Here is a 23,312-nt window from a genome sequence, read left to right as displayed (position 1 = left end):
CATGGAGGGATTGGAGCTTAATCAGTCTGAGAATGTGCCCCTGGGACTCGACCCCACCCCACTGGGCCTGCAGCCACACTGCCCCAGCACCCGCACGGGGCCAGGGCCCCTGCGATCAGCAGCAGCAGCTCCACGCGGCCGCACTTTGTATTCATCAGAACACGCCTGGCCAGGGAGCGACCCGGGGACACAGGCCATTCGCCTGGACACTGACACACGGGGGTGCAGAGACACCAGCCAGGGGCGCACGATTCAGGCAGTCAGGGCAGCTGCCCCAGAACTCTCTTGGTTCTCTGGGTTCCCCCAGAGCAGCACATCTAGCAGGCCCTGCCCTGGGGTGCAGGTTACAGGGCCAGTTCCCCACGGGTGGGTTTAACTGTTCCACTGCTGGATGCTGCCAGTGCCAGAACACAAGCGCCCTCCAAGCCTTTCTATACCCACCTCCCCCACGTCCGACCAGGGCTGTGAAGTGCACAGGAAGCTCGGATCACACTGGATTCTGCAGCCCCTCCCTGTCCCCATGGCAGTTTCCATTTCCTGTTTGCCTTGCTACGCTCCCTGCACTGACATCACGGTTACTTCACTTCCCAGAAGTGGGGAAGGAGGCTGCTGAGAAGCAAAAAAGACCCCAGGGCGGAAGTGAGGCTGGTGGGTGAAAAAATGTTCAGAACAACATGACTTCATTCAACATTTTATTGTGGTCACATTAAAACCAGAACAGGACACAGAGTCTATTAACATTTGATATTGCAACAGACACATAGATCAGGACAACGGACTTTTGGTCTTTGTGGCACCAAAATTAAATAGAAACAAAAAAGGATTAAAAAAATAATTTATCTCTAGGGTGTGTGGGTTAAATAGACATAAATAGAGCAAGGGATCTGGGTGGTGTCCAGCCAAAAATCTGGACAGAATGAAACGAAGACAGAGTCTTCTGCTGAGCTCAGAGGGGTGTCCCATTGCGGCAGGAGATGCTGGTCCTGAGGCATCATCACATGCAGCGGGCTGCCTGCAAACACTTCTGGGGATGCACATCCATCTGCGGGCCGTACATCTTCTCCGCCCGCCTCTCAAAGGCCGTCACCATCTGCTTCACCACCTCATCGAAGAACAGGTTGGCCAAGTGGGAATGCAGGATGGACTTGAACTCAAAGGAGACCTGGCAAGGTAACACAGATCTTAACAGGGGGCTGCCCTGGGATCTCTGGCCAGGCAATTAACCGTACCACTGAGAACCAGCACAGGAGCTGGCACACTTTGCTCAGCCAGTGGCTGCACATGCAGATTGCAGCTGCCCTTGACTTCCTGCAGAGGGGCAGCCTGCCAGAACTGCAGGCTGCAGTGTCACTGGGGTGGCCTGTCTAAGGCATTCACTAAGCGCACACGGTGACCCCCCCATGAAAGAAGGAATGCTCTGTGCAGGGCCCAGCCTGCCGCGGGGATTGGCACAGGCGGGAATACTCACATAGAAGTCTAACGTGCAGGTGTCCGGCTGCCCCGGCAGCCCTGGGCTAAACCGCCACCGCGTCTCCAGGTGGCTGAAGATGCGGCTGTCGTTGCATACAGCCTGCAGGAGGAAAGGGGGCTCATGTCAGTTTCATCCGACAAGGCTCTCAGCTGATTTCAATCCACCCACACCCAGGAGTGCCCAGGAGCCAGTGACACTGAGCCAGGGCTGCTGGAGCCAGTAAGAACCAGGCTCCCTGTTCACACACGAGTTCACATCTGCATGAGTCTGTGAACGCGGAACCAGGTTACACAGGCTGTGTGGTAACACGTGTCCCCCATCCACAGAGAGGCTGGGGCTGCCAGTGCGCTCGGGCAGGGGTTCCTTAGCCGCACCCGTCCCAAGCACTGACTTAGTGTGACATCAGCGTATCCTCAGCCCTAATCCGCCTGGAACTGGACCCACACAGCTCAGCACCAGATACAACCCTGGTTTTGTCTGGCTCCTTGGAGCCCAGCTGCTGCCTCAGCATGAGGGGTGGGGGTGTTGGGGGCTGCATCTCACACACAGAAGCTGTTCGAGAATGAGGCAGCCGGGGTCACAGCCACAAGCACAGGCCTGGGAACCTTTTCCAAGACCAGCCTCTGAAGTTAGGTGCTTGATGTGCCTTGGGCCAATTAGCAGAAGTGTCGAGCACCTGCAGCGAGTTGTGAGTGCTCAGCACCTCCCAGCTAAGCCCAGGGTGTCTGGCCCTGGGCAGCCCCCCAGACCCCTAGTGAGAACCCGGCTCCCTGGTGGCCCCTTACCCGGATCTGGTGCTGGGGAGTCAGGGAGATTTCAGAGACGTAGCGCTCCACGAGGGGCGCGAAGCCGACCTCCAGCTCTGCCCGCGTCAGCCCTTTGCGGCAGGACAGGATCTTGGAGCTCTTGCACCAGGGCACGAAGTGCTGGTAGCTCTCCACGTTGGCCACCACGTTGTACATCTGCTCCATGGAGTAGCTGGAGAGGGGAGACGAGACCCTGTGAGCAGGTGCTGGGCAGGGTGACGCGAGACAGGCAGCACCTGGCGAGGGGGTCCTCAGGCTGGGAACTCGGCCACTGCCCTGCACCCTCGCCCCTTCCCTGGGCAACAGGCCCCTGGCACTGCCCACCAGAGACAACTCCCACTCCCAGCCCCACGGCCAAGCCCCCCTGGGAGCCGCCGGACACACCACGGGAGCGACTCACCCCAGCACTCGCGCTTCCCCGTACTCCATCCGCTTGCCGCCCAGCCGGGGGGCTGCCAGGTTCAGGAAGGTCCGTGCCGGGGGCTGCAGCCCCCACGCCGGGGCGGCGGGAGGCCGCTTGCGGGGCTGCGGCGTGGCCAGGATCCCACAGGAACTGAGATGCCTGGAAGACAGAAGGCCGGTTACAGGGGTGAGCTCAGCCCCGGGGGCTCGGATCCTGGGCCCCTCCCGCGTCTGCGCCCACGGTGCCTCGCCCGGCTGGGGCAGCTCCCGGGGTCCCCCCAGAACCCGGAGCCACGTGGGATGTTCGCTCCGAGGGGTCGGGACCAGGCGGCGGCTCCGAGCAGCCCGGCCGGTGGAACCGGGAACCCGGCCCGGCAGCATCGCGGCCCCGCTCCCCCGGCCCGGCCCTTACCGAGTCCCGTCCCCGGGGCGCGGGCGGCCCCCAGCTCCCCGCAGCGCCCGCAGGAGCGCGGCTCCCCGGCTGCTGCTCCCGGCCATGGCTCCGGCTCCGTCTGTCTGCGCCGGCCCCGGCCGCGGCCCCTGCCCGGCCCCCGCGGGGTGGGTCCGCCACGTGCTCCAGCGACATGTGGGGAAACTCCCACGGGGCGGGGCGGCGGCAGGGACCGCCCGGAGACCGGCGCCCTGGGGCCTGGGCCTGTACGGGGGGGCAGGAGATGGGCCCCCTGGGCGGTCCGGACACAGCCCTGGGCCCGAGCTGGAGCCGTGTCCTGGGTGCGAGTCTGGTGGTCGCTGAGTGTGTGTGAGTGAGTGGGGGGGAGACTGTGTATATGGGGGGGGGGGCGACTGTAGGGGCGAGTGTGTGTATGTGGGGGGTGTGTGTGTGTGTGGGGGGGTGGAAGCTGCCTGCAAACACCAGGGCTTGTTTAGGGCTCCAGCGAGACTGGCCTTGGGGAACATCCGGAGCTCCAGGGCAGGAGACAGACAGACACTTGCTGGCTTTGCAGCCCTGGATCCTGGAGGTCTAGGCCAGAGGGTCTCAACCTTTCGTACTGGTGACCCCTTTCACATCACAAGCCTCCCCCCAATACATTAAACACGCTTTTTTATATATATTTAACACCATTATAAGTGCTGGAGTTTGGGGTGGAGGCTGACACCTCCCGACCCCCAGTTTGAGAACCCCTGGTCTAGGCAAACCTCCAACCTGATCTACAGGCAGGCGGCTGGTTTTCCCCTGCTCAATCCTGCGCGAGGGCTGGTTGTGTAACAGACACTTTACAAACCGGGTTTCCGTTGCAGATGACTCACAATCCAAGTATGTTGGCCAGCCCAAGGGAGCGGGAATGCGGACGGCCAGACCTCCTGCCCAGCTACTCTGACGCCCTCTCAGTCTGGAATTTAATTTCCTCTTTCCCTCAGCTAAAAAATGTTCTCTGTTCCTGAGTGTGTCCTTGACTTCTCCCTCGGTGGGACATACCTCGGGCCTAGGGAAGGAAAGTGTCTGCTCACCGCAGTCTGAAAGTGAAATTCTAGCTGAGGTTTTCATGAGGCGTTTCCACAAGCTCCAAGGGCTGGAATCTCTGGAGGGAAAAGTGGCAGCAGCACTGGGAGACGGTCTGAAACCTGCCAGTGCTGCCGCTCTGCAGCCAGCATCAGGGAATCAATGTTCTCCTTGGTTGGAGGCAGAAGGGACAGGCCCCACCTGGGCCTGGTTCTGTGATGGGCTGAAGCTCAGTATCTCCCAGCTCTGCTTCCCCTCTGGGTGTGTCTTGTAGATCACCAAGCACTCAGGGACAGTAGGGTGGGACCTTTCCTTCATTGACCCTTGGTGATGGACCCACTTTATCCTCAGAGATGAAGCTTCTGTGACCAGAACACAGCTTGGGGGGAAGAGCACAATAGGTTTGCTGGAGGGGAAACACCCTGATCTACTGTAGGGCCGAAAAGAGTGTGAACAGCAAGCCCTGCTCCGAGCAGTCAGGGTTTGTCTACATGGGAAAGTTTGACCGCTATAGCTAAACCAGGGGTTGTTCCACTATAACCCCACAAGGACCCTCAGAGTCCACTATTCAAGTGACTTTCAGGTTAGCTTAAAACCCTTCCTAAATGTCATAAGCAACACTGAAAAAAGCCACCGGTACACTGAATATCAGTGGGCACAAGGATGGGGCATGGTGTTACTATACTGTTACAACTATCGATACCAAGCTGGGGGGGTGGCAAGCACAGGCACCGACTTCCCCCGTATTCCGTGGGTGCTCGACCTAGAAAACATGACCTATGAGTGAAGATTGAAAAAACTAGGTTTGTTTAGTCTGGAGAAGAAAAGACAGAGAGAGAACAGTTTTCAAGTAGATAAAAGGTTGTTACAAGGAGGGAGAAGAATTGTTCTTAATCTCTGAGGATAGGACAAGAAGCAATGGGCTTAAATTGCAGCAATGGTGGTTTAGGTTGGACATTAGGAAAAACCTCCTGTCAGGGTGGTTAAGCACTGGAATAAATTGCCCAGGGAGGTTGTGGAATCTCCATCATTGGGGATTTTTAAGAAAGGGTTAGACAAACACCTGTCAGGGATGGTCTCGATAATACTTAGTCCTGCCTTGAGTGCAGGGGACTGGACTAGACGACCTCTCAAGGTCCCTTCCAGTTCTATGATCAGTTAAATTCACACCTTGGCTTAAACCAGTGTAACTTCCCTTCCCATGTAGACAAACCCCCAGACTCTGAAGGGAGTGGGGGCACTTCTTCCCTCCATTGCTCTTTGGCCAGAGGAATGGGGGAGGGTGGACAGCTCTTCTGGGTTCTGCCTGGGAGTTGGAAAGTTTGCCCCCAAACCAAATAACATACAAGGGGAGATCAGAACTGCTGCTTCTTACATGGCATCCTCATTATTTGCACCCATTGATCTGCTGCTACCCTCCTGGTGGCTGAATGGTCTTGTTGATCCACCCAGGAGACCTCTCCATCCATCCAAGATCTTATTCTGCCTTGTGTTCTTCTGCCATCAGCTTTGCCTTCCTGTGCCCCTAAACATGCATCACCCGCTGAACCTATGAACACGGGCCTTGCACTAGAGGTGCTAGTGGGAGTAAAATGAATCTCAAATCATCAGCACCCGCAAAGGTGGCATGGAATTTGGGTCCCTCTGCCCAGTGCAGTGATAGCTGGTTGAATGAGCAGCTCCCCCTGCTGGCCACCTGGTACAACTGCTAGGTCTATTTTTTAAAAGTGATTTAAGTGCCTTGGTTACTGACAGCCGTAGACAGCAGCCGGGGCCGGATCCTGCACGCTGCTTTGGTGCTGTCTGTTGGGCCAGGTTGGGAGGCTAATGAAGGATTCAGAGCTGGCTGGTTAGGGCACCCTACAGACTCACCCCTCACAGGGCCAAGCTGAGCATCTAAGCCATGTCCAGGGCTGAGCGAGAGCTGGGCATGAAACTGAACACGAACTCAGCCTCTGCAAATTCCAGTCCATTGGCAAAGCTCCTGCTGCAAGGACTGGTGATGGCAGCAGCACACCCGAGGGGCGTCTTCCTCACTGCGCCCAGGATCCAGGCAGGAGCAGAGGGGCACAGCTGCTTTGCTGCACTGGTGTTGTGCAATTTGGATCCGTTTCCCTGGCTGCACGGGGGCTTTGTATCATCCCTATGAACAGCCTTAAGCTACCTTCAGTTCAGGCTCTGAAAACACTAGGCTGGCACGGGCAGTGCTCAGAGAATGGGGAAAAGCCCTCCCGGGTCCCCCTAGTTCCACAGACCTCTGGCCCGGTGCTGGCCCAGTGCTCACAGAGTGACACACGAGGGCTAGTGAAGCTCCCATCACGAGCCAGCAGGATTCTCCCCTACAGCGGGAAGAGCTGCTTTACCTCAGACCAGTGGCACAAGTGCAGCCTGCTTGGGGACAGGCGAACAGAAGAAACAGGCCTGGCAGAACAATTATCACACAGAGACAGACTGCACAAACCGGACCTTTAACTGGCACATGCCCACAGGGTACAGAGTACACCCAGGTCTGGCAGCCCGTGCCCCATCCACGGAGAAAGGGGGACAATCCAGGGATACTGATCACACAAGGGGGTGTCGGCGCTCATGTCCCCGCTCCATACAGCGCAGCCCAAGATGTTTAGGGTGGCAAGGAGCTGGGCCTACTCCTGGGACGTGCTGCGTGGCAGTGTCCTCTGGCTCCCCAGGGGGTGCAGGGGACATCGGTCACATCAGGCAATCCTGGCTTGTGCCCATGCTGCCAGCTCAGAGCAGCTGCCCCTCACTGCCCTCTGAGCCCACAGTAGGGTACTGCCTCTTGCTCAGGGCCTTTAGCAACAGGAAAGCAGGATGCCTCTGCCCCCAGCCCCTCCCCCTCAATACCAGGCGAGCCATTTAACCATCCAGCTGAGACCTGAACTGCGCCCGGCTGACCGACGATGTGCGATGCTAGAACACAGTGAGAGAGAGTGGGGGCAAGAGCGCAGGCACTCAGCCCCGGCAGCAGGGCCCAGCAGTGCTGTGATGCCCAGTCTGGCTGCGAATGAAGATGAGACGGGAGTGATGGGAAAAACCACCAGGTCCCAAGACTCTAGTCTTGGCCGATGCGCTGCTGCAGGAGGGCCCAGGCCTTCTCCACCTGCCAGAGCAAACACGGGACAGCAAGTCAGGGTTCAGAAGGAACAAGGGCACCAAATGCAGCTGTGCCAGGGCGGGGATGGGCACTGGTGCAGGGACGGGCGGGAACTCCCCTTACAGTGCAGAACGGACAAAGCCCCCAAACCTTTCACTCCTTCCAGGCTGTGGTTAGGACTCAACCCAGCCGTGGGGCGGATCTGCAGCATAGACAGGACTTGGGGGGTCTCACTGGCCACCCACCAACACCCGATTCCGCTGAGCGGATGCAGCAATTGGGCATCTACCAGAACGTGCCACTTTCCCAGGGGACGACCCTCATCCCGGGAAGGAGAGACCCGCAGCCACAGCTCCTCCATGGGGAGAGGGACGCGGAGCCAGCTGTAGGGACCAGATATTCCGTAAGCCCCATTCCACTAGCGAGGAACAAGGCTCTCTCCCGATCTGATCACAACCCGGCGAGCAGTGGCTTGTCCAAGGCCCTACGGGTAGCCCAGGCAGGACTCCTATCTAACCACATGGTACCTAGGTCCTCGGCTGGAGCTGCAGTGCAGGTGGGGCTGGACCCCAGTGGCTCCCCTCCATCCCTGCTGGCCTGTCCTAGGCAAGGCAGCAAGCACTCCTGGCTCCCCCGCCGGGCAGACCCTGGGCTCTCACCTGCTTCTGGGTAGCCTCCGGCTCCCAGAGGGTGCACAGCACGACATGGGACTGCTTCACCCGCTGGCTGTTGCTCAGCTGGCTCTGCAGCCTGTTGCGAGCAGCCTCCTCACTCAGCCCATCTCTGGCCATGATGCGGCGCAGGGCCTGAAAAGACCAAGAGGGGACATTCAGCTCCACACGGGTGCACCAGGATCCAATCGCTAACCGCAAACGGCTGGGGCAGGGAGTCACCTACCTCCTGCTCCGGGACGCTGGCCATCCAGACCTCATGGACCATGTCTGTCCAGCCAGCCTCCAGCAGCACGGCAACATCCAGCACACACACCACTTTACCTGTGGAACGAGGCCATTCCCCGTGAGTGCTTGGGAACCACAAGCGCGCACAATTCCCCGGGGCTGTTTATACGACCCAATCCAAGCAAGCCTGAACTGTCACGAGTTCCTGCAAATGGGCAGCGCAGACACTTCACCGTGGAGCAAGAGAACCCCGTGCAGAAGAGAAAGCAGCAGGCCCCAGACTGTTTTCTGCCTAGCATGTGCACACAGGCTGGGCCAGGCCACGGGGGCTTCTCCAGGAAAACGCCTGGCAGGCTAGCAATGCTCCAGGGGCATTCCATTGCCCCAGGGAGCTAGAGGAACTCTCTCCCGGGGAAACACGCCGCACTCTCACTGCTGGGATTTGGTATTACAAACGCACTCGTGGCCTTTTCTGGAAAGGGAGGGGGGCAGAGTATCCAACCATTTAATGCAAAGGCTCCCAATCCAAGTCTGGCAGCAGTTTGGCCCTGGCACGTACCCAACTGCAGGAAGATGCAGTGGACAAGCTCCCGGTAAAGCACAGAAAGGACTGAGCTGGGAAAACTGACCAGCTCTAGGCTGATCAGGAAATAGATGCAGCTGCAGACTGGGGCTTAGGACAGCAGTTACCCAGGGTCTCTGGACTGCGCGGTGGTAATAGGATATGTCCCAGTCCCCTTTGGGTTCAGAAGGGAAGATCACGCTCACCCTGTGCTGCTGCTTCATTCAGCTGCCTCTTTGTCATCTTCGCAATCACAGGCCACATGATGTCCGTGAGACACTTTAACCGCTCCTAGCAAGGGCACATGGCTGGACTTCAGTTATTTGCTTTCATATGATCAAGTGACAGATTTCCCGGGTAACCCAGCAAAGGGAGTCACCCACAAGCATCCCTATTGCCCCCTCCAAGGGCCCCATGTTTCCAGCTCGCTAGGTTAGCCCCCGACGGAAGGTGGTGATGCTGCACTAGGAAGCAAGGTGCTCTCCTCCTCTTTCCTGCCCTGCCGAGGGAGCAGCAGAAGCACAGAGGGGAAGATACTGAAGCCTTGGCAGCAGTGGGGACAGGAGAGGTGAAATACTGACACTGAGCTGGGCGGGTTTTACCTGGTTTCCAAACACTTTGGCCCCAAGGGTTTTCCTGTTAATTGTCCCATCTTCATTCAAAATGTCTGGAAGACAAAGAAGAACAGTAAAAAAAGGACTCAGTTCAGATCCTCATGGGAGAAGGGCTCCAAGGGAAACGGGCTGCTGAGTGGGGTCTCTGCCTGGCACTCCCTTAAAGGGATCTGCAAACAAGGTTTCAAACCCTGGGCTTCTTTACAGTGTAGCGAGGGCAGGAAAGGGCTTTTTCCTTCACCTTGAGAACATTAGGAATGTCAAGTCCAGCCTTCCCTGCTCTAGCTGGAGGACTTGTTGGCGGGCACGGCTATGGAGTGGGAGGTCTCTCGCCTTACCAGAAATGTCCTTTCGCCCTACGGTTCATTAGGCAGTGGAATTCAACAGGAGTTAAAAACAGTTCAATGATCTTCCTAAGAATCTCTCCCCCTCCACTGCTCAGCTTTCGCCTATCACGTCGCCGGGTCTCCAGGCACCATCAAGACCTGAATTTCTTATGGAAAAGACAACAGATTTTTGGACAACCTTACAGGCCCATCTCTAAGTCCCTTTCTCCTCACCTTCCGGTCACTTTTAAAGCAGAAGGGTAGCCAACATGCTCATGGCACAGAGGCAAGGCCTAAGAATGCTACAGACCAACATGCTAGGTTTCGTCTTAAATTAAGCACCTTCTGCTTGGTTCAAAGCAGAACAGTGGTTCTCAACCAGGGGTACAAGTGCCCCTGGGGATACACACAGGTCTTCCAGGAGATGCATCCACTCATCTAGAGATTTGCCTAGTTTTACAACAGGCTACGTAACAAGCACTAGTGAAGTCAGTACAACTTAAAATTTCACAGGCAATGATTTGTTTATACTGCTCTGTATACTATGCACTTAAATGTAAGTACAATATTTAAATTCCCATTGATTTATTTGATAATTATATGGTAAAAATGAGAAAGTCGGCCATTGTTCAGTAACAGTGTGCTGTGACACTGCTGTATTTCTATGTCTGATTTTGTAAGTTTTTAAGTGAGGTGAAACTTGGGGGTCCAGAAGACAAATCAGACTCTTGAAAGGGTACAGGAGTCTGGAAAGGTTGAGAGCCACTGAGCTGGAGCACTGTATGCTGGGACCTGTGTACCAAGGAGGAGGGCACCTGAAGCTGCCACCATTTTCTGCCACTCACAGGCAGCCTTTGTGCTACCACAACTCTGGATACAACACAGTCCTTAGCTCAGCCAAGCTTGGCTACCCTTGTCTTACAGGGCCCCTACCAAGCAGTTTAGGCTTCCAAACCAACCTATGTCCAAGAGTTCTCTGCCAGCAGCACCCTCTGGATCCCAAAGAGCTGTTTGTTTGGGTCTGAGACACCACCGAGGGCTGAGTCAGCCAACAGACAAACTCTAGGTAGCCTGGTGTTTTGCTGCTTCAGTGGCAGGGAATAGCCAGTATAGGGAAGCACACGTTAGCAAGCATCCTGGGTCCAGGGCCAATAATCATGGATGCTGTTAACAGCCAAAGACGTCAGTGGATAAGAAACAAACTACCTCCAGCACTTCACTTTCAGACATTAGCTCTCCACAGCCCTGTTAGCTGGGGAAGTGCAGGGTACGCTGACTGCTCCCAAACCAAAGGAGGGAGAGATTTGGAACTCAGAAGTGACTAAGATGATGTGTCCCCGCCACCCTTGCTGCCCCGGCATTCTATGCAGAATATGCTCGCTGTACCTTCTCCGAACTCCTCCGCCACCTGCTCATATGCAGGGCCACCTGGGGCATAGGCTTCATGGCCCAGTTTGTCAACATCGATGAGGAAAGCTCCTAGGCGTTCCAAGTATCGGGCAATGGAACTTTTCCCACTTCCAGTTCCTCCAGTCAGACCGATCACGTAGGGACGAGAAGGCAGGGCCGGGTCTTTCTACACAAAGAAGAGTTACGGTGTCAGCGCTGGTGGGGGCAGGAAGGGTTGGGGAGAAGAGACCCTGATTGTGAATCCCCACGAGCTCTGAGGATGGATGTGAAAGCTGATGCAAGCTGACTGCTCCTCCCTGGGACCGTGAGTAGAGACATGGTCTGGTCTTGGTATGTTCCATGGATGCCCCTGAGAGGGAGACCCCGGTACACCCCAGTCTCCACCACACCAGGCGGCCACATCTCCCCCCAGACCCGCTCAGTGTCCGGCTGCGCTTCTCCCTGTGCTTAGTTATGGTCACAGGATCCAAACTAAGCCCAGGAACGTCACTGTCAACCTCCTTCTGGCATCAGGTCAGTCCAGGAGGAGGATGCAGTTACAGGGCCCTGGGCCGAGTTGGTTTGGACAATGCCAGCTGACTCCAGCAATGGGCCCTGTCCAGGCCTCTCTGCTCGGTGTCCCCACGCTCAACGCCGCCCTTATTTGACCCAGGACATGCGGTTCAGCTCCGTTGTGTGTGTGTTACCCCTCCCCTGGGGGAGCCATTGTTGTTTCTGGTCCCCACTCAGTGGAGGTTGAGTAGAGCAGCGTCTCTCCCCAGGCCTAGAAGCCACACAAAACCCTACAAGCCGGAGGTCGCTTGGCAGACGGAGTGGAGTCACGATTGCAGAGCTCCAGTTACTGTGCGTTTCTACCTGTGGCGGCTGCAGCAGTGTTCCAAGCAGCCTCTGCCGGATGGTGGAGGAGCTGATCTTTTCCTCTTCGTTCTCCCCGTGCCCGGGATCTTTAACCAGCAGGATCTCATGGAGGGCCAGCTCGGCGAGCCCCTGCAAACAGAATGTGCAGCACAGCGTGGTCAGAGGGTGGAGAGCCACCGGCAGCCCTTCAGTCAGACCGGCGCCCGAGCAGTCACAGCATCTTCACACCAAGCTCTGGAGGCGGCCTGGGGGCAGTTCTGCAAGGCTGGCGGTTGCTGCCTCCCACCGATTAGGCACTGCCTGCGCCTGGGCAGTGCTACAGGCCGCTGCTGGGCAAGGACGGGGGTGACAGAAGGGGACTCTGGAGTCAGGTGGGAAAGCAGCCGCCAGAGAAGAGGAGGCTCCCAAGGAATCAGGAGCCTCTGTTTACCTACGGGACACAGCTCCCCTACTATCCTTTGGGGCCAGCCCAACGAGTAACTGCCTAGGCCCAGGAGACAGCTCCCGTGGGGCAGGCTAGTCCAGAATTGTCCATTAAGGGGACCAGCTGCTGTTGGAGTCAGAAATCCCCTGCTGGGTCCAGGGCCGATCTGATGGGGCTGGCAGTTCCTATATGTGACAGTGGACAGAGAAACAGAGCCTCAACAGAGACTGCCGAGTTCCCAGGTGCGTCACTGGGGTGCTCTTGCTCAACCAGTGAGAGATGATGGGAGGAAAGGGTCCCCCTTGGGTAGCTTCCCCCACTGCTCCAGAGGGGTACGGCTGGAGGGGCAGGGCTTTACACCTCATGGCATCAGCCACAGATCGGGGGAGGTTTCTGCAGAAGGCCAACCCCAAGGAAGAGGTACAGCCTTAAGGAGCAGGGTCCCCGCCATGGAGGGGCCACCTCTGTGGAGCTCAGAGGAGGACAGAACCCACTAAACTGTTTGTCCCATCTCTCTCTTGCACTCTCTGCTCCCAGCTACCTGAGTTTTCATTCTTTTCCTCTGGAACAGCTGCACCCTCCCTTCACAACACACTTGGGAAGGACAACCAGCTCATGAGGGGCGTTGGCAGAGTTGAGCTGGGGGGGTGGGGGTGGGGAGGAAGCAGGGGGAGTGCAGGTCAAGACTACTGTTCACTGGAAGAATCAAACTGGGGAGCTTGTACAGCACCTGCCACCCTATGCCTGGCTTTGGCGAGAACTCCCAGGTCCTCACTTTCAATGCCACCAGATTTCGCCACACAGTTAAGGAATGAATAGCAGGAGGGGGTGTATTCCGCTAGGTCAACTTTAAAGGCATTACATTTTCAAGTCTCTTCTTGTTCACGGCCACCCCTCCCTTGCGGGTCTCCTCACTGACTACTATACACTCCAGGTCAGGGTCCGTTATCGATGGGCCATAGGGGTCTACCAGAGGCACAATGTCATAACGCAAAGAGGGCTTCACGTCCACCAGGAACTCACAGAGCTTCTCCACTCGTTGCTCATATGGTTGGATCAGCTCCTTCAGCATCTTATCTGGAAGGGACAAGAAACAGGGAGGAAGCAACAGCATGCAGCTCTCCGCACCCAGAGCTAGCAGCAAACAGTCACAGTTAAAGGAGGGGCCAACAGAGATGCAAAAAGGCTTTAGCAGCCTCTGGAATGACTTAAACCCTCACTTCTCTAGTGCCCAAAGGGCATTGAGCTTCCCAGGTTTCTGTGTGTTGGAGAACAGAGTCACTCTGGCAAGACGACAATGCTGCAATTCCTTGGGTTTGCTATCAGAAGAGCATCATCTCTGCACAAAAAGCAGCGAGCACAGACAAGTGACTCAGCCTTGTGCTGCTTGGCAGGGAATATTTAACTCCAAGGGCAGCACATCTGTCATAAAAACACAGACAGCAAAACACACTCAAGGGACACGAGCAAGATACCAATCACTATGACAACCCTCCCCGCCGGGACATGGAGACATCTCATCTGTTCACCAGGGATGCCATTCCACCTTGGCTCAGGCAGTGGGAGTAGTCTGGTGAGTCTCACTTATCAGCTCTGGCCAGTTTCCCGTTCTCAGGCGCAAACCCAAGGCTACTGCTTGGGCGCATTACTGCCAGGGAAGGGTTAGCAACATTGCTAATCCTATTAGAAGGTTTACAAAATCTCTTCATAAAAGCCAACAAGCCTAACCGCTGGGCCTAAATGACTCTCCTGTCTTGTTAATAAATGATGCTTTTCAATTATCACTGTGCCCACATGGTTCAAATGTGCTTTACATCTCCACTAATGTGAAACCTACTCTCCCCCTTCATCCTCTCACGGGGTCTCCCCTTTTCTGCAATTTACACACTCCACCTTTAAAGAGCCTAGATGCTTGGACAGCACACCCATTTCAGAGTCCATGAAGGCTGCTCCTAAGCTGGCCCAAGGGAAACATTAGAGAGTGACCTAAACGGCTCCCTTCCCTGCCATCGGGAGCAAAAGGACTGAAGGAGTGATGGCCCGAGGAGAACGAGTGTAACTGGGGTTTTGCTTTCTGGTTTGGGACTAGGATTCTCACTCACTCTCCAGAAGATCCTTGTCAGAGACACCAACCAGAAGCCGGTTCTCAGCCAGCAGGCAGCATGCACTCAGAAGGATCTTGTGAGCATTATGGAGTCTGTCGAACGTGCCCCCTACAACGACATCACTATAACTCCGCAGAGCCCCGCCATCCAAGTCTGGCTCCCATGGGGGCAGCTCGCTCTGGTCCATCATGGGCTCATACTCTGGGTACAGCAGCACAGAGATAAGATTGGGCCTGCAACTGTAACAGCTGGTGGCATAACGCTCCAGGCGCTGCTTCACCGGGTTGTACTGGCCCCCATCGCTGGTCTGAAAGTCGGTCAGGATCACCTCAGGCGGGTGGGAGAGGTTCTGCACCGAGGACAGCGACTGTGGCGTCAGGTTCTGGTTGCGGATGTTTGTCAGCAGGACCCGCACGTCCAGGTGGCTGTGGGTGTCAGCATCCACATACAGCTTGTTGATGAGGCTATAGACCTCAGGTGTGGCTGGCACGTAAGTGGACCTGGGCTGCGAAGAGCCTGTCAAGCTGAGGCCCGGCTGTAGGTGAATGTAGAGCGTATCCTCCACGATCCGGGAGGCCGAGGCCAGGATGGGCACAAGGCGCAGAGACAGGGCGGAGAGTGGGGCCGTGAGCACCAGCAGGCCTGAGCGGAAGACAGACATGGTACCTGGAACAGACACGCAGGAGCAAGGCAGGGGGGTTACGCGGGGGACAGCAAAGTGTGAGCTCAATGACATGGCCTGTGAGCTTCACTCACCCCCAACCTCACCACCCAGCCCCCCGCCTCACTGCCCCGTCCCCAGCGCCCCCGCCCTTGCCACCCTCTGCCCCACTGCCCCCACCCTCAGCACCCTCTGCCCCCAGCCCCCCTGCCCCCACCACCCTCTGACACACTGCCCCCTCCCCACCACTGCCCCATCCCCAGCACCCCCGCCACACTGCTCCCAGCCCTCCTGCCCCCACCCCATTGCTCCCAGCCCCCGTCCCTAACCACTGCCCACAGACTCACTGCCCCGTCCCCAGTCCCCTGCCCTCATCACCCTCTGCCACACTGCCCCCTTCCCCCACCCCACTCTCCCTTCCCCCACCCCACTACCCCCAGCCCCCGACTGCCCCATCACCCCGCCACACTGCTCCCAGCCCCGCCCCCACCCCATCGCTCCCAGCCCCCTCCCTGCTGCTCCCAGCCCCCCGCCCCACCCCATCGCTCCCAGCCCCCCTCCCCTCCGAGCCCCCTCCCTGCTGCTCCCCGCCCCACGCACCCGAACCAGCCCCGGCGCCTCAGCCTGGGAGGCGCTACTAGCCCGGCGGGGGGGCGGGGGGCCGCAGGCAGGGGAGCCCGCGGGGAATGCTGGGTAACGCCCATACCCCAGCGGGGGCGGAGCCACGGGGGGGCGGGGCTCGTGGTCACTCACCGCGCGGCCGGGCCGGGTGCCGCCTCTCGCCGCCACCGCTCCGCGCCTGACCCGGAAGCGCTACCCCCAGCTCGCCGGAAGTGTGTCAGCGCCATTTTTTAAATCTCAGTTTAAATTTCAATAACTTTATCGACTTTCCGGGCGACCTCTGACCCCCGGGCTCTCGCGAGAGGGGGCGCGACTTCCGGGGGGGGGCGTGGAAGCGGGCTGACGAGGGAGAGGCTCACTGGGGGCGGGGCTAAGGGGAGAAGTGGGGCGGGGCTCCTGGAAGGGGCGGGGCTAAGAGGAGAGTTTGAGTGGGGCTAAGGGAAGAAGTGGGGCGGGGCTCCTGAGGGCGGGGCTAAGGGGAGATGTGGGGCGGGGCTCCTGTAAGGGGCGGGGCTAAGAGGAGAGGTGGGGCGGGGTTCCTGGAGGGGTGGGGCTAAGGGAGAGGTTGGGTGGGGCTAAGGGAAGTGGGACGGGGCTCCTGGGGGCGGGGCTAAGGGGTGAGGTAGGGGCGGGGCTAAGGGGAGAGGAGAGGTGGGGCAGGGCTCCTGGAAGGGGCGGGGCTAAGGGGAGAGGAGGGGGCGGGCCACCTGGAAGGCGCGGGGCTCGGGGGAGAGGTTGGGTGGGGCTAAGGGAAGAAGTGGGCGGGACTCCCGGGGGCGGGGCTAAGGGGTGAGGTGGGGGCGGGGCTAAGGTGAGAAGAGAGGCGGGGCAGGGCTCATGAAGGGGGCGGGGCTAAGGGAAGATGTGGGGGCGGGGCTCCTGGAAGGGGCGGGGCTAAGGGGAGAGGTGGGGCGGGGCTCCTGGAAGGGGCGGGGCTAGGGGGAGAGGTGCCCCCCCATGTCACTAAGCATCACCTGGGGCCAGGAGGACCCTGCCAAGTGGGATGGGAGTCCTGGGACCCATTTAGGGCTCTGAGGGCCTTACAGACCCTGAGCGGGGAGCTGGCGGTTGGGGCCCGTGGGCCTGGCTGCTCCACTGCAGCTCACCAACCTGCGTGTGCTTGGCTCAGACTGATCACGACTACCTGGAAACCCAGAGGGTGACACGAAGACTCTCAGCCACCTCTGGACAAGCCGCCTTTCAGAGATCCCCCCTCTAGCCACGGAAAAACAGAGGGTGTCTTGAGCCCTGCTCAGGAACCCCAGTGTGCTTGAGAACCCCTCAAACACCCTCTACAACAAAGGAACCCTAAACCCACCCCCAGAGAGTCTGACCCCCAGTAAACCCGAGTTTTTAGCCATTTAGATGTCACAGCATTGCTGGTAACCTAGAGGCTCACCCGTTTTGTTGCTTATGGAGCCAAACTCATTGCACACATGAGGGGCTCCTTGTATGTCTCCATTTCCCCCCACAAGCTCCTGTGTCAGCCCCCCCATACTCCTTTATTCAGGGACCCCCTGCAATCTCTCCCCACCCCCTCCCTCATACCCAGGGCTCTGGGTGCCCTCCCTTCCCTCACTGCCCTTCTGATACATGGAAGGGGCTCTTCACGCCTCCCTTCTCCCATGCCCCCCATACCAGGGTTCCCTTTCCCACCTGCCAGGGATGCTGTTGTGCACCCCCATTCCTCCCACTATTTTTATTTCTTTTCTTTCTGCTCTGCTAACCAGATGCCAGGGGCTCCATGACCCCCACATTTCTCCCCTTTGGTTCCCCCCACCCCACAGTTTTTCCCAAAATCAACAGGGTTCTGCTCAGCGATGCTTAGAACATTCCCTGAATCTTTGGAATTGATCAGCCGCGGTATTCACAAGCTATCGCACTACAGCCAGAGATAGGCCCTGGAGTCGCTTCACGAGGCCAATAAGCCTCTAGGGTAAGGGACTATGTTGTCTAGGGCTTCCAGCAAACCTATGCAGCACCTACAGCAGCTTTTCCATCCACCTGGAGTTGTGAGCATTAAGCTTCTCTGCAGCATAGGCCAGGTGTGTTGGAGAATGGACTCCGGGATGGGACAGGATGCTAGGGTGACACTGAGGGAATAGGTTCTGTGACTGCCGAGGTGTCTCCATCTCTAACTACTGTGTCCCTACCTAGAGAGGAGGCTCTGGGAACAGCCTTTCCCACCTGGCCTCAGCCCTTTCTGAAGCAGTTTCTTTCCACACTTAGGGCAGCTTTCTTAATTCTTCAGAATACATTTCTTCTCCCTGCGTGACCCGGGCCAGTCCTTGGTACCAGCAGGTACCCCCCACATTCTTATCTCACTAAGGAAACAAAACCAAAATACGCCAGAAACCGCTTCTGCAGCACCATGTCACATCCTTGCTATGACAGGCTGCAGGACTGTGCCCTGCTTAGGTGCATGGGCCTTGGGAATTCCTGACTGCAGGTGCCTGGGACTGGGTGGGGGTTGCTATTTTGATTGTCCAGGGCAGGGGGTGAGATCAAGGCAGCAGGAGCTGTTCGGCAGCGGGAGGGGGAAGAAACCTGCCCCAGGGATGGTGCTCTCTGGGGCTTTGGGCAGAATCTGGTCTAAGTCCTTTCATGACAGCAGCAAAGACACTAAAGAAACCTACTTTTAAAAGGTCCAGACAAAATTTATGAGTTCAAGAGCTGAAGCAGGAGCTCCAGGTGTCCCCCAGAAAGACAGGGGAGGCGGGCAGTGACCAGATACTATGGTGATGGGTGCACTATAAACAGTAGGCAGATTAGACAATTATGATGATGGTGGCTATGCAGCAGCATTCTCGTTATATAATATTAATACTTTCTCACTCCCGGGAGGTACTCAGGGACAGGGGCTATGTTCGTCTTTTCTTTTCAACACATAATTTTGAATTCTCCTGTTTGTATGACAGACAGTGCGAACCCTCCCTGCCGACTCCTGGACTGGTCTGGGGGAAGGAGCAGGTACCTCACGTGCGGAGACACATCCAAATGGCAGCTCATCTGCTGCTGGTATTCACAAAGAAGGTGACATGACAAGCATTAGAGCGTAGAATGTATTGAATCCAAACCCTACAGCACAGTATTGCAGGCAGAGCCCAGCAAATATAAAAAGGTCACTCCTGTGTGCATGTGTGTGTATGTGTGTGTGTGCGTGCGTGTGTGTGTGCATGTAGCGGCACAACGGCAGGAGAGAGTCAGTGCATCACTGTGAAGTACTCAGAGGCAGAAGACATCGTATTGCCAGGACTCCACCTAAACGGGAAAGGTGGAATCAGTCAGTGCTAGACTCCGGAAGGCAGAATGCTTGTAAGAGAGAGTTACTGTACACACTGGAGCAGAGCATTGTCCCCTCTAGCCTGCTATCCCGCTTCCTGCCACACTGGCTCCAACCCTCAGGCCCATAGAGCCTGTTATTCCCATCGGCTCCAGCATCCTGCCTCCTGGTGTGCAGCCCAGAACTTACACTCCTCTAATCCAGGCTCTGCTTCCAGCAATGGCTTATGCCTGTTAGCTCACAGTGGCATAAACCCCCCACAATGCACCTGGTCAATCATGAAAATTGTCTGGAATTTTGCATATTTCGTTTCTTATAGAACAATCACCGGGACAAGGCTGGTGTGGGGCCTGGGCCTGCCCTCCCTTGCACGGGCTCCCTTCCAGTCGAACTCGAGGGTACCAGTTATACTGCATGTGCTTGGGAAGCAATGCAGAGGTGGGGGCCGATGCTTGTCACAAGGCAGGGCTCGAACACTCCCCATGTGTGGCTGGGAAACATGCAGTGGAACAACTCTGTCTAGTTCTTGCTTGGGCTTTTCCCCCTGAGTGCTCTTTGTAGACACACACTGTGGCGTGAAGCTTCACCCCCCGGTTCATCATCCCCATCAGAGGGACAAGGCCACACTGCTCACAATAAACCTGCTGGCTCCTGGGTTCCAGTCCCATTTCCACTCCACTAGCCCACGCTACCTCTGCAGCTGTCCGGGCAACTCGGACAAATGCATTACAGAGGGGACAAAACTAACTGCCCCTGGGATGCTCACGGGGCCCCCTGCGTCGTCTGTCTTATGAGTGCCAAGCCAGCCGGTCCTGAGCAGAGACAAGGAACTGGAGCAATTACCTGCCATCAGCTCTTCCTAGTCATCTGCCCCCTTCTCGGGGGCCAGCAGCTCTCCTCCTTCCTGGTCCCCCTGGTGGCGATTCCTCGTGGACAGCACGAAGGCCGGCGCAGCCTTCTCTATGTGGATCCCTCTGCTGCTGAAGTAGCTCTGCAGGGCACTTAGGAACTGTGGGGGAAACTCGGCCTGAGTCGGCTGGTGCATTAACAACCTGGGTCCTGCTAACTGCTGGAGCCGGCTCCACGGAGCCTGCTGGGAGCAGCTCTCAGTCCTGGGCCGGAGGGTGGAACAGGGAGCAGCCTGCAGCTCCTGGCTCTGCAAGGCAGCTGGGAGTGAGCAGCTCAGGCCCACAAACCCCCTTCCCGGGCCCTTAGCCTCGCTGGAGCTCACATCCGCCTGGAACAGCCAGCCCCAGGGCTCCGGTACCTCTGCTGCGCGGCTCCTTCTGTGAATGGTTTTCTCTGTCCAGCAGCAGCAGCCGGGGAGAACGTCCCAAGGGGCAGCGGCTCTGGGCTTGAGGTGCCAGCTGGGTCTGTTCTCAGTCAGTCTGAAGGGACTGGCCGTTCCGATCCCGGGGGCACCCCCGGCACCCGCTTTGTCTGGCTGAGAGCCAGGTGGACGGGACGCTTAGGGCTGTGCTGAGCTCCGAGCGCTCTCACCGATGGGCCTGGGCATGGGGGACCCTGCAGGGAGCTCCTTGTGGAGTCGGGCTGAGGAGCTGTATCCGCTCCCAGCGTAAGGGCGACAGGCCACGGCCTTGCCCCCGTGTCTCGTACAGACCCACGTGTTAGCCATGTGACCCTCTGCTTTCAGGGCCCCATTGAACCTGGACTCCCCGGGTGGGGGTGGGGGTGGGGGGCTTTGCCTGCTCTCCCCCAGACAGTGCCTCCCGCAGACCGGGAGCCGGGCTGGCCTGCAGGACCTGTCGTGGCATGAGTCATCGTGGCGAGAGCCAATTCATCTGGCACCGGTATTGCGGCTCATTAGTGAGGCCCTAATGGGCACTTGAAATGAAGCCTCCTGTATGGCACGCGGCTGCAGAGACGGCGGAGAAAGCCCGGAGGCCCCTCTCAAGGGCTTGGCTAATGTAACCTCAGCACAGAGGTATCGCACTGCCTCCCCACTTCCTTTGATCCCAGCCACCCCCTCCCCAAGCCTGTGTTATGGAAAAGAAAGAGACTCCCTCCCCCCCCCATAACAGCGACAAGGGAGACATGATCAGTTATTCATCAAAAGCCTTTCCACACCCCCGCCTCGGGGGTAGCGAGAGCCGCTTCCAGCTCCTATGTCATGGGAATGCCTTGTGCAAAGCGCCCCAGCCCCCCAGCTCACCAGCTCTCTGTTCTGCGGCAGGTCCAGCTGGTTCCATCTCTCACTCTGCAGGGATCTGCTCTGAACCCAGCCCTGCACCGGCAGGGACAGGAGACCGAGGAAGGTGACTTGAAGCATCAGGTTCATCTCTGGAAGTAGCCTCTGCTGGCTGTTAACAGACGAGAACTTGCCATGTCACGACCCCTGGGGGACCTCAGCCAAAGGCTGGCCTGGAGCAGCAGCATCACCCTCCTGGGGGTGCCTGGCTGGGCAGCGCGGCATTTGCACCGGGGGGTGGGGACAAGCCTTTGGCACTGAAACCCTCGCACTGCCAGAGTGGGGCAATGCTAAGAAAGCAGGCAGGGCTGAGCCCTGTGCCCTGTGCCAGCACCTCCCCTGCTGGGATACCTCCCAGCCATGGCTGAACAGCTCCCTGCGAGGCTCTGGGCGGCCAATACACAGCCAGCTGGTGGCGGCGCGGGGAGGAGAATCCAAGTCCCTGCTCTGGCCACTGCTCCCGACAGACAGGACAGAGTGAACCGCGCCGAGGGCAGAAAGAGCCCCAGGCCCTCTCCACGGGCCGGCTAGGGGCTTTCGCCAGGCTCTTCGCAGGCACTGTCCACACGGGACTCAGCCCTGACGTGGGAGAGATTTGCTCGCTGGAATCTCGGGGCTGGGACCGAAACGCAGTGTGGCCAGACTGCTGGGGGAGATGGGGCAGTGTGTTTTCAGCTGGATGACCTGGGCGGTTACTGGAGTGAACCTCAGGGCATGTCCCACGCAATCCGCAGACCTGGGCTGCGAGGCTCGCGCCAGCATGCTAAAAATAGCTGTGTGACTTGACATTGCGGCTTGGGCTGGAGCCTGGGGTGGGGGTGGGGGCATTAATGGCAGGTCATTTCTGCCAAGCATGAATTCCATCCTCAGTGGCCGCGGCTTTGCAGAGAGCGGGAGACGGTGAGCAGCCCTGCATGGACAGCGGCTATCCCTATGGCCAGTCCGCTGCCTAACGGGGTGTGGGTGGGTGTAGCTCCCTGATTTTTCATTATTATCCTCCCGCGGCTGCTTGCGGGACCCGCCTGCTTCTGCCTTTCCAGCCTGTGGGCATTGCTGTCAGCACAGCAGCTAGCCCCACCACTGCCCCTGAAGACCCCGCATGTAGGTCAGCCCAGTGACGTGGTTTGTGTGAGGGGCTGCAGAGGCTCTGCTGAATTATTATTAGTTCTCAGCATCTCATCCTGGAGCCTTTTAGTGGGAAAAAGTCCTAAAGTTTCCTAAGCACAGAGTCCCTGCTAAACCCTGCAGCCAGCGGCAGATTCGCCTCCGGGGGGGCCTAAATGTCAAGCGGCTGCTTTGATTTAAACCGTGGTGCGAAGGACGGGGGCCGGAAGACAGCAGGGAGGTAGCCCCATAAAGCAGCCCGGAGACCCGGCCCCCCTGTAATTTGAGCACTGCCGTGGGGTTGCTAGAGCTGGTCCCAGGAGTCCCTCCTCCCTCCTTTCCTAGGGGAGCGTGGGACTCAGGTGCGCTCTGGCCCCATTGCAAATACGAAACACAAAGAGGGCACTTACCTCTGCTCTTCCCTGGCGCTTGCTGTCCTGGCTGCTGATTGAAGTGTCAGGCAGGCAGCGCTTCCCCTCCTTATATCCAGCCCTGCGTTCCCGGTGGGTACGTCAGAAAAGGGAGCCATCACCCTGCCACACAGGGAGGTGGTGGGTGGACACATTGTTAGCCAAGCAAGTTGTGTTGGCCTTTGGGAGGACAGAGACGGGGAGGTCCTGCAGTTCATCTTCCACGCTCAGGCTGAATAGGAGCCGGTCACAGGCTTCTTCACTGAGCTGGGCGGCCAGAAAACGTGAGCTCCCAGTCCCCTGGCCTGGGGAAATCAGCCTCCCGGTCCAGAGCAGGGCAGCCTGGGCTCTGGGGACAGTGCCCCTGCCCAGAGAGCTCCGGGATGGGCTTTGTAAGGTAGGTGCAGCCTGGCAGCAGAGGGGCCCAGGCGCTCTGGGTGGCTGCCCTCTTCTCCACGCCCCGAGTGACTTTGGTGCTTGTTGAAGTGAGGAGCCCAAAGCGCTAGCAGGAGCCAGGCACACTGGGCAGGGACTGTGCAAGCTACCCACCCCCGGCTCTGCTGGTGCCCCTCA

The 23,312-nt window shown here is 58.0% G+C and overlaps 2 protein-coding genes across 2 annotated transcripts; both read right to left on the bottom strand.

The window, feature by feature from the left end:
- Positions 1 to 679: 679 nt before the first annotated feature.
- On the bottom strand, positions 680 to 3,274 carry LOC120392196 (coenzyme Q-binding protein COQ10 homolog B, mitochondrial-like). Its single transcript, XM_039516811.1, has 5 exons — positions 3,092 to 3,274; positions 2,678 to 2,839; positions 2,257 to 2,449; positions 1,469 to 1,570; positions 680 to 1,162 (listed from the first exon to the last, which is right to left on the bottom strand). Exons 1-5 carry the CDS (start codon positions 3,175 to 3,177, stop codon positions 995 to 997), a joined length of 711 nt encoding a protein of 236 aa, XP_039372745.1. The 5' UTR covers positions 3,178 to 3,274; the 3' UTR covers positions 680 to 994.
- A 3,319-nt stretch (positions 3,275 to 6,593) lies between these two features.
- On the bottom strand, positions 6,594 to 15,841 carry COASY (Coenzyme A synthase). Its single transcript, XM_039516970.1, has 10 exons — positions 15,713 to 15,841; positions 14,449 to 15,117; positions 13,209 to 13,423; positions 11,920 to 12,051; positions 11,041 to 11,230; positions 9,317 to 9,381; positions 8,921 to 9,005; positions 8,151 to 8,248; positions 7,913 to 8,059; positions 6,594 to 7,259 (listed from the first exon to the last, which is right to left on the bottom strand). Exons 2-10 carry the CDS (start codon positions 15,110 to 15,112, stop codon positions 7,212 to 7,214), a joined length of 1,644 nt encoding a protein of 547 aa, XP_039372904.1. The 5' UTR covers positions 15,113 to 15,117; positions 15,713 to 15,841; the 3' UTR covers positions 6,594 to 7,211.
- Positions 15,842 to 23,312: the final 7,471 nt, after the last annotated feature.

This window comes from Mauremys reevesii, linkage group 27 (assembly GCF_016161935.1).
Source record: "Mauremys reevesii isolate NIE-2019 linkage group 27, ASM1616193v1, whole genome shotgun sequence".
NCBI classification, from domain to species: Eukaryota; Metazoa; Chordata; order Testudines; family Geoemydidae; genus Mauremys; species Mauremys reevesii.
This window is presented reverse-complemented; position numbering and strand designations above follow the sequence as displayed.